This window comes from Anas acuta, chromosome 6, assembly GCF_963932015.1.
Source record: "Anas acuta chromosome 6, bAnaAcu1.1, whole genome shotgun sequence".
In the NCBI taxonomy this organism is placed as follows: Eukaryota; Metazoa; Chordata; class Aves; order Anseriformes; family Anatidae; genus Anas; species Anas acuta.
This window is the reverse complement of record NC_088984.1, coordinates 20,023,769-20,037,126: the sequence shown is the minus strand read 5'-3', so window position 1 is coordinate 20,037,126 and position 13,358 is coordinate 20,023,769. Positions and strand designations below refer to the sequence as shown.

At 38.1% G+C, this 13,358-nt stretch overlaps 1 protein-coding gene across 2 annotated transcripts in view; it reads left to right on the top strand.

Annotated features, from left to right (window-relative positions):
* ABCB11 (ATP binding cassette subfamily B member 11) overlaps window positions 1-13,358 on the top strand; it is a 61,987-nt gene that overhangs the window by 35,606 nt on the left and 13,023 nt on the right. For both annotated transcript variants that reach the window (XM_068686737.1, XM_068686736.1), the window contains exons 10-19: window positions 738-862; window positions 2,236-2,410; window positions 3,775-3,888; window positions 5,630-5,740; window positions 6,658-6,783; window positions 8,124-8,327; window positions 9,023-9,193; window positions 10,434-10,635; window positions 11,332-11,407; window positions 12,354-12,489. In XM_068686737.1, the coding sequence (XP_068542838.1) occupies window positions 738-862; window positions 2,236-2,410; window positions 3,775-3,888; window positions 5,630-5,740; window positions 6,658-6,783; window positions 8,124-8,327; window positions 9,023-9,193; window positions 10,434-10,635; window positions 11,332-11,407; window positions 12,354-12,489 (1,440 nt within the window). The remainder of the gene's footprint in view (window positions 1-737; window positions 863-2,235; window positions 2,411-3,774; window positions 3,889-5,629; window positions 5,741-6,657; window positions 6,784-8,123; window positions 8,328-9,022; window positions 9,194-10,433; window positions 10,636-11,331; window positions 11,408-12,353; window positions 12,490-13,358) is intronic.

Genomic DNA, 13,358 nt, shown 5'->3' with positions numbered 1-13,358 from the left:
CAATTTAGCCTTTTTTTTTTTTTTTCTCCCCTCTAGGTTTGGCTAATAGATGTCTAGGGTAGTGTATTTGAAGAGGGCAAACAAGTAATGATGCTTTACAATTTCCAGGGGTATTTAACTCCTGATCCAATACAGTAGCTTTCTATACAACAGTCCATGATAACATTTTCATCCATGAATGTGAGCATTTTTTGAGCCTAAGTAATCTTTCAGCAGCCAGTATGCTCTGAGATGCTGTGTAGGAAGCTGCTTACTGTTGTCCCACGAAACAAAGCTTAGTGGTGGTCAACATCTTTTTTCATCCTTCCCCATCAGTTCCATTGCTTCTTCTTCCCGAGGCTGGGTCTGCTAAGTGACTAAAAGGCTGTTCTTCCTGCTTAACCTAACCCTTCCTCCCAGCGTGCACACATCCTCAATCTGTGGTCTGCTATAACCCACCCAGTAGCCAAGAGAGGAAGGGAGGGAGCGAAAGCAGATGTTGTGAGGTGTTCTTTCTAGTTGTTAGGAGCAGAGCTGTTGGCAAATGGGATTAACTGCTATGCAAAACATGCTGCAGAGGTATATACCCTAACACAAAGACAAGCCTTTGAGTGGGCAGTGTGCTGTTAGGAGCAGAGCTGCTAACAGAGTGACCTCATGCAGGGCAGGCAGCACTGCATGGCAATCAGCACTGCTCACTGCAGTCCGTGTCTGTACCTACAGTTGAGCTGTAACCAACATTTCTTATGGTTTCATAGGCTGTGGCAAAACTGACAGGCCGAGAACTAAAGGCTTATGCAAAAGCTGGGGCTGTGGCTGACGAAGTGCTCTCATCCATCAGAACAGTGGCTGCTTTTGGTGGGGAGAAGAAAGAGGTCGAAAGGTTTGTTCAGACAAATTATAAAGAGTCTCTGGTTTCTTTTTCCTGTAGCAACATAGCACTGGAATACACTTCAGAAATCCACTTCAAGTAGTCTCTGAATTCTGAAACAGTGACCATCAAATAGCTTTGAGAATTAAATGCATGTATGTTGCAAAAACTTAGTTTTCAAATAGAATTATTTATGCAAAACCAATTTCATAATTAAAGCAGTGAAATAAAACATCAGAAATACTATCGTCCAGTCATTCTCACTTGCAGAAACTTACTTGCAAATTTGGAGCACATCTGAAAACCTTGGGTACTTTCAAGCTAAGTAAAAAAAAAACTAGTTGCAAGTGTCATAGCCTCCACAAAGACCCATATTTGTTGTGCCTACTGTAAAGTAGGAATGTTTGTATTATTAAAAACAAAATCTTCTTGGATTGGGAAAGAAAAGTTTCGTCACATATTGTTGTCTGTTGTTTTTACATACATTGCCATGTACCTGTGTATTACTTGTTGCTTTATTTTAAATATTGCAATATGGAGCATGAAAATACAAATTCATTAAAAGATGTCAGGGAAAGTAGTAACAGTGATAGTTACAGAAACTGTACTTAACAATAGTAAATGAACATTATAAATACTTAAAACTAATTAAATGAAAACACTGGTAAAAATATCTGAGGGAGACGAAAACAATCTTATGTCTTTCTCAGTTACCCGAACACTTTGTCATTGTCACCCTCATCTTCTTACAGACATACCTGATCTTTAACCTGGTGCTGGAGACAGGGTTCTAAAATTGAATAGAATATTTGGTTCAAATTTGGACTAAATTCTACCTAAAACACCTGTAATTAGCTGGTCTTAGGTTTTCAGAAGTACTTGCTCAACAGAAAAAAATAAGGGCAAGGTGAATTTTAGATGATTGAATCTAAACTATTTGCTTCATTTGTTGCCAAGATTGCCGATTGCTGCTCATATCTTTCCCAGTTACACTTAATATTTATCAGTGCTTTTCATCACCAAGATTTGATGATGTTAAACAATTTTCTCTTGAATTCATTTAAAGCATGATATGGTTGTAGAACTTCCTCTGAGGTTTTGGGCAAATTGTCAAATCTCATGCTACTCTGCTAAAACTGCCAGTCACTCGGCCGGGTATCTGCAGTGAGTGTGGTATTTCTTGTGCTTGTTTCACACTCTGGTAACACTGCTGGTTTCAGCAGAAGTAGTCAGGGTCTCTCGCTTCAGACTGAGAGGTATCAACCTCACGTGGCCCCTGTGTTCACTGCAGCACAGTCAGCCACTGAAGACACCTTGTTCTGTTGGTCTTCGTTTATTTTAATTTTATTATTAAGTTCATTTCATTCACTTGTGTTTTTCTACAGATACGATAAGAATCTGGTGTTTGCTCAGCACTGGGGGATTCGAAAAGGAGTAATAATGGGATTATTCACTGGATACATGTGGTTTGTAATTTTCCTGTGCTACGCATTAGCCTTTTGGTATGGCTCTAAACTTGTCCTTGAAGAAGATGAATATTCACCTGGTACTCTTTTACAGGTACCTATTTTAGCTTGTTGCAACTTTTCTGGATTGCTTCTTAAAACATTTCTAGAACACTTACCTGTGATGTTCTGGTATCTGGTTGTTTACTGCAAGGTCACTGCTCAGTATGTTTGAAAGTATATGACACAACTGAATAAGATGAAAAAAAAAAATGTATATTTTAAATATTTCAAAATGCTGCCTACGGTGATCAGAATAATGCTTGCATTTGAGAGCCTGGTACACATCTGACAGAGATCAGAAACTAGCTTTCCCATATCGTGTGTTGCCTTGTGGCATCTGGGTTATTGCCTTCTGTGAAGAACTTTTATTTTGATAAAAATAAAACCATTGTGATAAAGAGGAACCTGGCCAAACAAAGTTTTATCAAATCTATCAAATTTTGGTTGATGTGCTCCAGCTTCACCTGCTTCTGATCTGCAAGGCCAAGATCCAAGGTTGTACTCTTGAAGTATCCTCTGATACTGGATGCTCTGTCCAGCTGCATTTGTCCTCTGTCAGTCCTGACAGGATGAATGGGTACTGTGGCTCATTTTTTGTCACGTTGTCCTAGGCTTAGACTAAAAGAACATTGTGGGGCTTTTCCAGGAAGGTCGCTAGTGAGTAACTCTTCCCTTTGGTTGTTGGGAAAGGGCTTGAAACAGTGAGCATCTGTGCTACCTGCAGAAACGGTCAACTTAAGACCTAAGGCCATTTATGAAGAGATGACAAATGTTCCCAGATGTCACAATAGAGAACTGAAATAATAATTTCATAATCTCATATACTGGCATATCCAGCATTGGTAGTAGCCCATACACTTCTTTGTGAGAGGGAGACCAAAATACTCCCTGTAGCTGGTACCTGCTCCAGAAGTAAGTTTTGTGAGTATTGATTTAGATAGGAACTGCAATATACAAAGACTGTAACACATTTTTAAATGCTTTATATTTTTAAATGTTGTAGACTCCTGTCTGCTTACTGGCCAAAGACATTTCCAAAATAATCTACTTGCCATTGACATTCAGTTTCAGCCCTTGTTTCAAGGCACAGTCATGCATTTGAAGTAAGGTGGCTCAAAAAACACGTTAGCAGAAGTCAGTAAAGATATGAGTGCATATATGCTTAGGCCAGTGCAAATATGATAACTTGATTTAGTTCAACCTGGAAGCAAAGTTGTGAAAGATAATGAAAATTGTTTCTAAGAGCCATTTGTTTGCTTTTTTGTGAGCTAATTATGCTCACATAGTGAGTCACTGCAGCTCAGTTGATGCACAAGAACTCATTAAGCCACTATAGTTTGATTTGCCTGTCTAAACTCTCAATTGTAATAAAGATTTGATGTCAGATTTTGTTGATCTCTTTTTCTGCTTTTACAGGTTTTCCTTGGTGTTTTAGTAGGAGCTTTAAATCTTGGTCAGGCATCTCCCTGCCTAGAAGCCTTTGCCACTGGCCGTGGGGCTGCAACAGACATTTTTGAGACAATAGATAAAGTAAGTAACACATTCCTAAGCTGTGTCACTGTGTGGTGGGAATATAAACAAGCCTCAAGCAGCTGCAGTTTATCCACAGTGTAAATGAGGAAAAATGAAAGCAATTGAGGAAAGATTGACTGTGCAATAGAAAAGTCTACCAGCATGCACACACGCTCAGAGAGGTTGCCTAACAGATTCCTTAATGAAGCTTTACCTCAGCCACTGCTGTTTCTTACTCCCATACCTCATACTCACATACGGTTCCTGGTTAGTGCAGGTGCACAGAAATTGTACAGGCAGGCATTATCAGTTGCCTTGCAGTCAAATTTTGATCAGGCACCTAGCTCCCAGCCCCAAGATGGTGTCAAAAGTTGTGTCTCTATTGACTTTAGGTGTCAAAGGTGGATTTATACCTTGAGTCAAAGGGAGACCAAATGAGTGCAGGCAGTGATCTTGCAGCATTCAGAAATGCTCATCACAATATTCTCTGTACAGATACATATTTGAAATAAACTTGCATAAGAAGGTCTGAGAGCCGTTGTCATCTATTCATGAGGATGCCTTCTCTAACAGTATATATTTAGTGGCCGACAGAACACTGTAGATTTCTTAACAGTACTTTATATCTCCGGTCATTGACAGGCCTTACTGTGCTTGTGCCTATTTAAAAGTGTGTAAACACATTAAAATGCTGCTTGTCTTTACAGTGCACATAATGGTATATAAAGAAACTCAAAGAGCTGTGGTAATGCTAATGGACTTTTTCACAACCCGTCAGTGTTCTATAATAATGATAACATAGATGCCTTATAAATGCACTTTATAATCTAAAGCTTTTGCTCTAAGATAACTGAAAAAGAGATGAATAAGGGAAGTGTTTTTTAGAGAAAAATTTAGAAAGCAAAAAAAGATTTGCAACAGTAATGATTAATCACAAAATTCAAGATAAGGCGGAGTCAGATAACCTTAGGGTAAAAAAAAAAAAAAAAAAAAGCTAACGTGAGATTTTGTCCATATAGAGGAAGGGGTGACAAATTTAATCAATCTGCTTGCTGCATTTCTAGGTTTGTGATTTGATAGTAAAAGCTCAGCTCTGCCCTCATACAGATTTTCTCTGGCACTAAACTTACGTGGTCATACTGCAGTTCCTATTTGCAGGATTAGTTCATTTCTTAGTTCTGTGCTCATGTCTGATGGTCCACAATACCCAAGGCCTTGCCAAACATATGTGAGACCCAAAGCACTTTGTGGAAAAACCTCAAATCAGAATTCCATCTCCTAGGACAGGGCATACAGGGATGGATGCTTGAAATGTAAAATGATGAAGTGTGTAGGTTTTCAGCAATTATTTTTTTTTTTCCAGTGGTGTAAGAGTGTGTTTATATGTGAAGTAGTAGCCATTTTAGTCATGAGGAGCTAGCTAAATCAACTTAGCTGCATCCATGAAGCATTCTAACTATTCTGTTCAGCAAAACCTAGCTGACTAGTAGACTGTGTGAGTGCAGTAAGCATAAAAGGAAAAGAGGGTGCATTCATTTTGCCTGCACTAGCTGCCAGTGACAGCTCTCCCATCACTTTAGTCTTTCACTTCATGTTCCTTGCCTGCTAGGCCAGGGGCAGATCCTGCTGCTGGTTCAATGCAACCAATTGCTGTTCAAACAAAGGTGCCATGGCTTTGTAAGGTATTGGGAATATTTATCTACTGCAACAGCGTTGGCTGCTTAACAGCAAGTAAATAACACAATACATTTTGCCCTAGAAACCCACCATTGACTGCATGTCAGAAGATGGCTACAAGCTGGATAAAGTAAGAGGTGAAATTGAATTTCATAATGTAACATTCCATTATCCCTCCAGACCTGATGTAAAGGTAATTATTCATCATCTCTTTTGTGAACACTTTTACTATAAAAAATATATCCTGCCAGCAATTTCTGGATTTTCAGTAGAGTTTGCTTTCCATAAGCCTAGACCTTCTGTTTAAAAGTAGGCGGTAAATAATTCTTCTATCAATGGTGTAATTCTATTTACCATTATTTTGTTTTACCATTCTGACATATCTGTTGCCATATGGATTCTTTGCCGCTGAACATAAACTTGCAGATTTCAGAAAGTTCATCTGCATACAGCTTCTCTTGCAATCAGTTATGCACTTTTATCAACTTGTGCAAGAATAGGAGACCAAGTAATAAGCTGAACTGAGCAAGGAAATTTTCTAAAAATCTTCCATTACCCTGGGGATGTATCACGTGACCCATTACAATCTAGGAGAAGGTACAGGAGCACTGGCTGTATAGCCCATTATTTCTCTACTGCTGTGTTTGAAGTGACAAATCCTCCTTGGAAAGTGCATTTGGCAGACAAAGAAGCATATGAAGTATCAGATTATTCTATATAATTTCACTTTTACATTCCTAACAGTTATGCTTTAACAGGCATTCATAATTCATATAGACTGTTCTTTAAAGGTGATTTATTACCAAGTTCTCCGATGGTATTAGCTTCACTAGTTCTTAATGACGAAAAACAGGAACAAAGAAAGATAAAAATCTGATGCCTGTCATGGAAAATTGTGTTCTGCATTTATGAACTCTTCAAACAACATAAAAAAAAAGTTTTCTTTTTCCTTTTTCTTCATATATATATATATATTTAAATTTGTATGTTTACTTTGAATCTCCATGTAAAGATAAAGAATATAGGATGGATCTCCTCCTGCTGCTTGCCTATATGACAGTGAGAGAATTAGAATGAGTAGATTCTTTCTCTTTTCTTTTTTCTTTCCAGATTTTGGATAACATTAATATGGTTATTAAAGCAGGGGAGACAACAGCTTTTGTTGGAGCTAGTGGAGCTGGAAAAAGTACAACAATACAGCTCATCCAGCGTTTCTATGACCCCACTGATGGCATGGTGAGTATCCTGTTCTAGCAGGGATTTCTCTAGTCGCAGGGACTCGAAAGAGTGACTTGGTTTCTTCTCTGAGATGGAAAGGAACTTTTTAAGGAACTTTTTATTTTTTTAATCCAGTAAAGAAATGAGTGAAATCCCCTCTCAGGGGAATACTGAATAGATAATATTATCAAAAATTATGGGAAAAACTGCTGGGAGAAAAATAAAAATCAGTGACAACCTGAATAAAATCTGTACCTATAGATAAAATTATTAAGGAGTGACAAACCATTTTATGTTACGGGAAACTCAGTATTAAACATTTAATCATTATCCCATAATACTGATTTAGCATCTGCCATTACCATTTAATAATAGTTTGGCTAAGAATATGAACTATATCTGTTAAGTCTCATTCTTTTTCTGTTTTCCTAGTTGGCACAAATCACACATATGGTGACCTGTATTTGAATGTATAAGAGACAAAAACCAACTTAGTGTCAGCATAGTCTGCAAAACTCGCTTATGCAGAACTCAGTTACATTTGGGTGTGTGTTCTATGATTCCTTCTTGTGTTTTTCTTGCCAAAAGTTTCAATATTAACAAAGAACATTTCACCATATGTCCTAATAGTACTTTGGAATCTTGAAGACTAGAAAATGTATGAAAATACAATGGTGCTGTTCACAACAAGCTCTCTTTTTCCATTGTCAAGAAGAAAATTTTTGTAAACTTTTGCTTGTCTGCATTTTACGAAAAAGGCCTCCCCTTCATTAGCTTCCTCCCCAGTACTGAGACAAAAGAATAAATTTGGCTAGAGGTCTTGATTTACACAGATGAAAGATAAGGACTAGAAAATGAGGTACACAGACATACTTTGAGGCCTTGTGAGTAGATCAGGCTAAAAAATAGAAATTGCTCCCTTTGAAAGTAACTACCTGTCTTTAAAAGTGTCTGCAGGGAGACGTCAGATGGTTTATTCTTCTGCCTGGCCCTCTATGGAGCAGTTAATCCATTTTTCTAATGGAAAACATACATCATCTGTATATGCTCAAATTTGTAATTCCTTTAAATAAAGAAATTTTGATGGGTACTTTCTGCCTGGGTTTATTTGTGAGACCAAGAAAAGAGAGGTGTTGGGAAATGAAATCAAAAGCACAACTCCTACACACTAGAGCTGTTGTACACTTCTGCTACTACATTGTAGTGTTTCTTGTATGAAAGCTGTTTTTTACAATGGGCATAGAAAAACAACATCATAAGCCCTTTATTTTTATTGTGTCTTTCTTTGTCTCTGGACCGAAGGGAATAATGTCCTTGAATTTTATTTTGCTTGTCCTTGCTTTATTTGGCTTCTGTAGATTACTCTGGATGGCCATGACATTCGCTCCCTTAATATCCAGTGGCTACGCTCACAGATTGGTATTGTTGAGCAAGAGCCAGTGCTGTTTGCTACCACGATTGCAGAGAACATTCGCTATGGTCGGGATGAGGCTACCATGGACGACATAATCAAAGCAGCCAAACAAGCCAATGCTTACAGGTTTATCATGGACTTGCCACAGGTATGCTGTGCCTTGTAAGTAAAATTTGATGGAAAAATAGAGATTCTCTGTGTCTTTTCCCTCATGCAGCCACTTGTGATGGGCAGAAGATTAAAATGGAGAGTAGGCAGTAACCTGTCCTCAGATCAGAGTTAATTAGGTCTTACTATATGGATTTCACCAAGTTCACATATATATTATACATAATTATAAATTATTCTGGCTGTCTAGATCTTAGGCTGTATGTGTTTATCTAATTCTCTACCTGAAGCTGGTGCGATAATCATGAATCAGAGACGTGGTATTCATGAGTCACATGCCATCAGCAGACAAATCCAGCTCACTGGAAAGCTTGCTGGTGAGTCATCTGATGGAGAGTAGGCAAGTGTTTTCCTCTCCATTGCAGCTTTTGCTGATAGAGTTGTTCTGAGCCAGAACAGATCACTGCACTTTCTTTTTTTTTATCAGTACATGCTTTTGGTCTGGGGTTGGCACTTTGCTCCAGGCAAGACAACATTGTTCATTATGAAGAAAATTACTTCATCAGCTCTCCTTTGCATTTGGTGCACTAATGATGTTTTTTGTTTTTTTTTTTCAAAAATGAAAAATTTTCTAAGTTATTCTCAAGAGAAGTCTGAGAGACATTGTACCAGTATCTACGTTGATTTCTAATAAGACCTCTTTGTTACAAATTTCTTCTTTTTTCCTTTACTCAGCAATTTGACACTCATGTTGGAGAGGGTGGAAGCCAGATGAGTGGAGGTCAAAAGCAGAGGATAGCTATTGCCCGAGCCCTTGTGCGAAACCCTAAAATCCTGTTACTGGATATGGCAACTTCAGCACTTGATAATGAAAGTGAAGCTATTGTCCAAGAAGCACTTCATAAGGTTTGCTATAGTATAACAAAAGTTAGACTTACAAGGGCAGAAATTATTTTGAATGCATTCTGCAGACAGTGCTGCTGAATTTCAACAAAGCAGTAAAGACCTTTTTTTAATGGTATTCCTATGCAGAAATAGAACCGTAGTATTATTGGCAGGAAATATTTTTTCTTGCATTTGGACCTCAACTGGATAGTTCCCTTTTTCCAGAGATAAGTGCTTATCCTGGGGTTCTCTATGCTCCATCTTGTTTTGTGTGAATTAGGATCTAGTCCATGTGTTCTGAGTCCCACAGCAAACCCCTTATGAGGGGAGTTTGGCATGAAGTAAGTAATAAGATGCTAAGGACTGTCAAGATTTCACCAATTCTATCCATGCCAAGAAAGACTCTTTTCCTTGTCAACTATGTGATTCATCCAAAAAACTAAATATTGGCAGCATAGACCCCTACTCCCAAACCAGCTGTGCTAAGCTCCTTTTAGCCTTCAGAGAGGTGACCAATAAAATTGATAGGATCCCAGGTAGATTCATCTAATTCTACAGTAAATATATAAGATAAGTCAAAATAAAGCTGCCATTTTTTCTCTACATTTAATATAAAGGGAGCTTATTCATATGTAAATTTTGCTAAAACAAACGCCATTCCTAATGCCATTGGAATGCTACACACAGACAATAACTATCAGATGACTGAAGAAGAATCTACAGTCTGTAGAGAGGTGTCACTTGCGATCCTGGTCATTTTTCCTAACTTCAGTCCATGAATCCAAGAAAGACTTTGCTAAGGCAATGCATTCAGAACACTTGAATTACATTCAGGAATAATTCTTCTTCTCTGGTAGCAAAGAATATTGCAGTGATCCATCATGTGTAATTGACTGTTCTAGAACTTTGAAAATGTCTGGGTTTCTCTGCAAAGCTGGAGATAATTGCACTCCAACAAGTGTTAGTGCTGAGTCCAAGTTAAAACACTTAGTGCTGCAGCAGTGCCCCTTCACTTAGTGCTGCAGCAGTGCCCCTTCACAGCCTTCATACTGCAAAAAGATGTTCCCACATAGCTTAGACTGCTGGCAAAATGAACACCCAGGTGTCTGTTTCCTTTTTTTTTTTTTTTTTTTTTTTTGTGGGGAATATGTGGGCTATGAAAGACTGCCTTTGATTTAGAGAAACTTTAGGTGATAGAGCATTGGTTCCAAGTGTTTCCATTTGCTGTCCTGTGACTGGGGCTGGTTTTGTTCCCTGTCAGGCTCGCCTCGGCCGCACATCGATCTCTATAGCTCACCGCCTGTCAACCATCAAAGCTGCTGATGTCATCATTGGATTTGAGCATGGAAGGGCTGTGGAGAGAGGAACTCATGAGGAACTCATGAAGAGAAAAGGGGTTTATTTCATGTTGGTGACCTTGCAGAGTAAAGGAGACGCAGCACTTACTAGAGCAGCAACGGAAAGTAAGTGTCTTATTTTCTTTAACAAAGTGATGTAGAATTCCACAAAATATAGATTATTTTTTAATGGGGCTAATTGCTTTCTCCACCCTCTTAATGACTGACTTTTAGCAATCAGCAAAGTAATACATTGATAGCCCTAACCAAGAGGTTTTTACTGCATGTACACTGAATAACCTTCCTTCTATAGATCTGCCCTGAAATATTAATCCTCATCAGCAGTACCCCGCCATTTTATATTTTGATTTTGTGCTGACAGTCCAGCCATGTCACATTTGAAGTACAAGCAAATTACAGAGTATTTTGAAACCACCCTATTTGTTTTACTAGAGGAAGATTTGAATCAAAGCTTCTGGAAATGGAGGTCTAGTAGAATGACCTTTTTATTTTTGGAAGCATCATAACTTGGATATGATTGTCTTAAAAGAACAATTACAGTATCAAAATAGGGAAACAGCGTTCGGCACTCACATCCCAAGTGAGATGGCCCAATATTCAATTATTTTCATCTTGTCAAATACAAATATTAAAACCTGGGGTATATGTAGGATGAGCAGCAAAGTGGTGCTACATTCCTTGCCTTCTACAAAGTATTTCAATTATAGCTTGGAGACTGCACTTTTTTACAAATCAACACTGGACTTAAGTTGTATGTAATTTTAGCACAAACTAAAGAGCTGTATATACTGTATTTTACAGCAACAGAGAATAACATTGAGCCAAATCTTGAGAAAATCCAGTCATTCAGCAGAGGAAGCTATCGGGCCAGTTTGCGGTAAGTCTTAAAAATCAATGTAAATCTCAGTATTTCTGGATTTCTAAATTTCTCCCACCATTCCATAATCCCAGTAATGTTAATTAATCACTGGTCTGTGTGTTTTGAAAAAAGGGTGGAAGGGCTTCAAACATTTCATTGAGACACCATCCACTTGGAAAGCAAGAGCTTGGGTAATATATTAATGATTGAAGGTCCATGGATAAATAGAAAGACTTAATTTTACTCCCCTTTCTAGACATAGGACCCTCTTGCAAGGTTCTGGCTTTCTATATTGATGTTCCATTTTTGATATTACTATCATACAGCCATGCATTTATATTGCCTAATGCACTTTCAATCCATTCACTTTTTTTTTTTTTTTTAAAGAAAAGACATTGAGAGGTCAATGATAAAATGTGTGAGGACAGTTTTATTAAGGCTTCTTCTTGATGAAAGTGAAAGCTTTTTAAAGCCAGGCAGTCTACTTAGATGTCTATTATTTCTTTCTGGCAAGCCTATGTCAGACATGCAAGTGAATGTATCTCCTACATCACAGGGTCATGTTTCAGTGGGGAGAGAGCTGGATTTTTTCAGCATCCTGTTTTTCTGGACTGAACTACTTGATAATGGTGAATTGACTTGATGTCTTAATAGCCTATGCAAATGTAGTAGGATACACCATAATTTTCCTCAAAAAAAACACAACAAAAAACAGTGCAGGTCACACAGAAGACAACATCTGAGTGTTGGGGTAGAGTAAGATTTTGAAAAGTATTTATTCCCCCTGTGGCATATTTTCTTCTCAAAAGTTGAGAGAACACAGGAAAAGAAAGAAGTCAGTGGGAGTCCAATGATTTGCTTCAGTGAAACCTGATGTAGTTGCTATGAAAACTGTTTTTGCTTTGAGAGCAAGTATTATGTTACTGAACTGTGAAGAACAGACTATATCTGTCCTCCTTCACAGAGCTTCACTTCGGCAGCGGTCCAGATCTCAGCTCTCCAATGTCATCCCCGACCCTCCATTATCCATTGCAGGAGATCAGGCAGAGTCTGTGTATCTTATGTCTTCATATGGAGAAGATGATGGACAAACCAAAAAGGTCAGGTCCAATAGTTCATTATTAAATTGCAACCAAAAAGGACATCTTTTAATTGCTTGTTAATGAGAACCTGTAAATGTATGTTTCTGTTATAGGCAGATATGTCTTTTTGGGTTGATACTTTTCTCAAACAAAACCACCACTTCAAGTCTTATCTTCTATATCCTCTAAGCTGTATTTTGATGGACCTCATGCTTATTGTTCCACATAAAATTTCTAGCAGACCATGAGCTCTTGTTAAAACAACATACGTTGTAGATCAAGTTAAAAAAGACATATTAATTAAAAGGCATATAAATTAAAGTTGAATTAACCAAAAAAGCTCAAGGTGCTCAGTCTGTGAAATGTAATAGCCACTCAGCAATAGAAATGATGCTACTTCTTGTTCAATAGAGTAAATTCCATTTCTTCTCAAAATCAGCCGAAGGTGTGTGAGTAAAGAGAGATCCTCACTGCTAACAGGCCCAGAGTCCTTTCACTGACAAGTGTCCTTGCACAATCAAGTAGTATAGAAAATAACAAACACGTTAAAATCATGCAGGATAGAACCAGTTCTTTAGGAATACTCACAGTGGGTTTCCAAAGTGCTTATGAAGCTCCCTGCCCCACTTTGCAGGGCTACAGATATTCAGTGCAGAAAACAGCAGTTAGAAGTCTCTGTTCCTGCTATTGCTGAGCCTATTCTGTGGATAAATAAGTGGCTTTAGTGCTGTGACTCTGATACTAGCTCATAAGGAAGAGAAAAAAAACCAACAAAATGTTTCCACCCATTCATCCTTGCCCATTTCCAGCAGATGGGTCTTTACAGTGTCTGTTTTGTCTGGGCGTTTCCAGACATACGAATGGCAGAGTTCAGCACACTGAGTGTT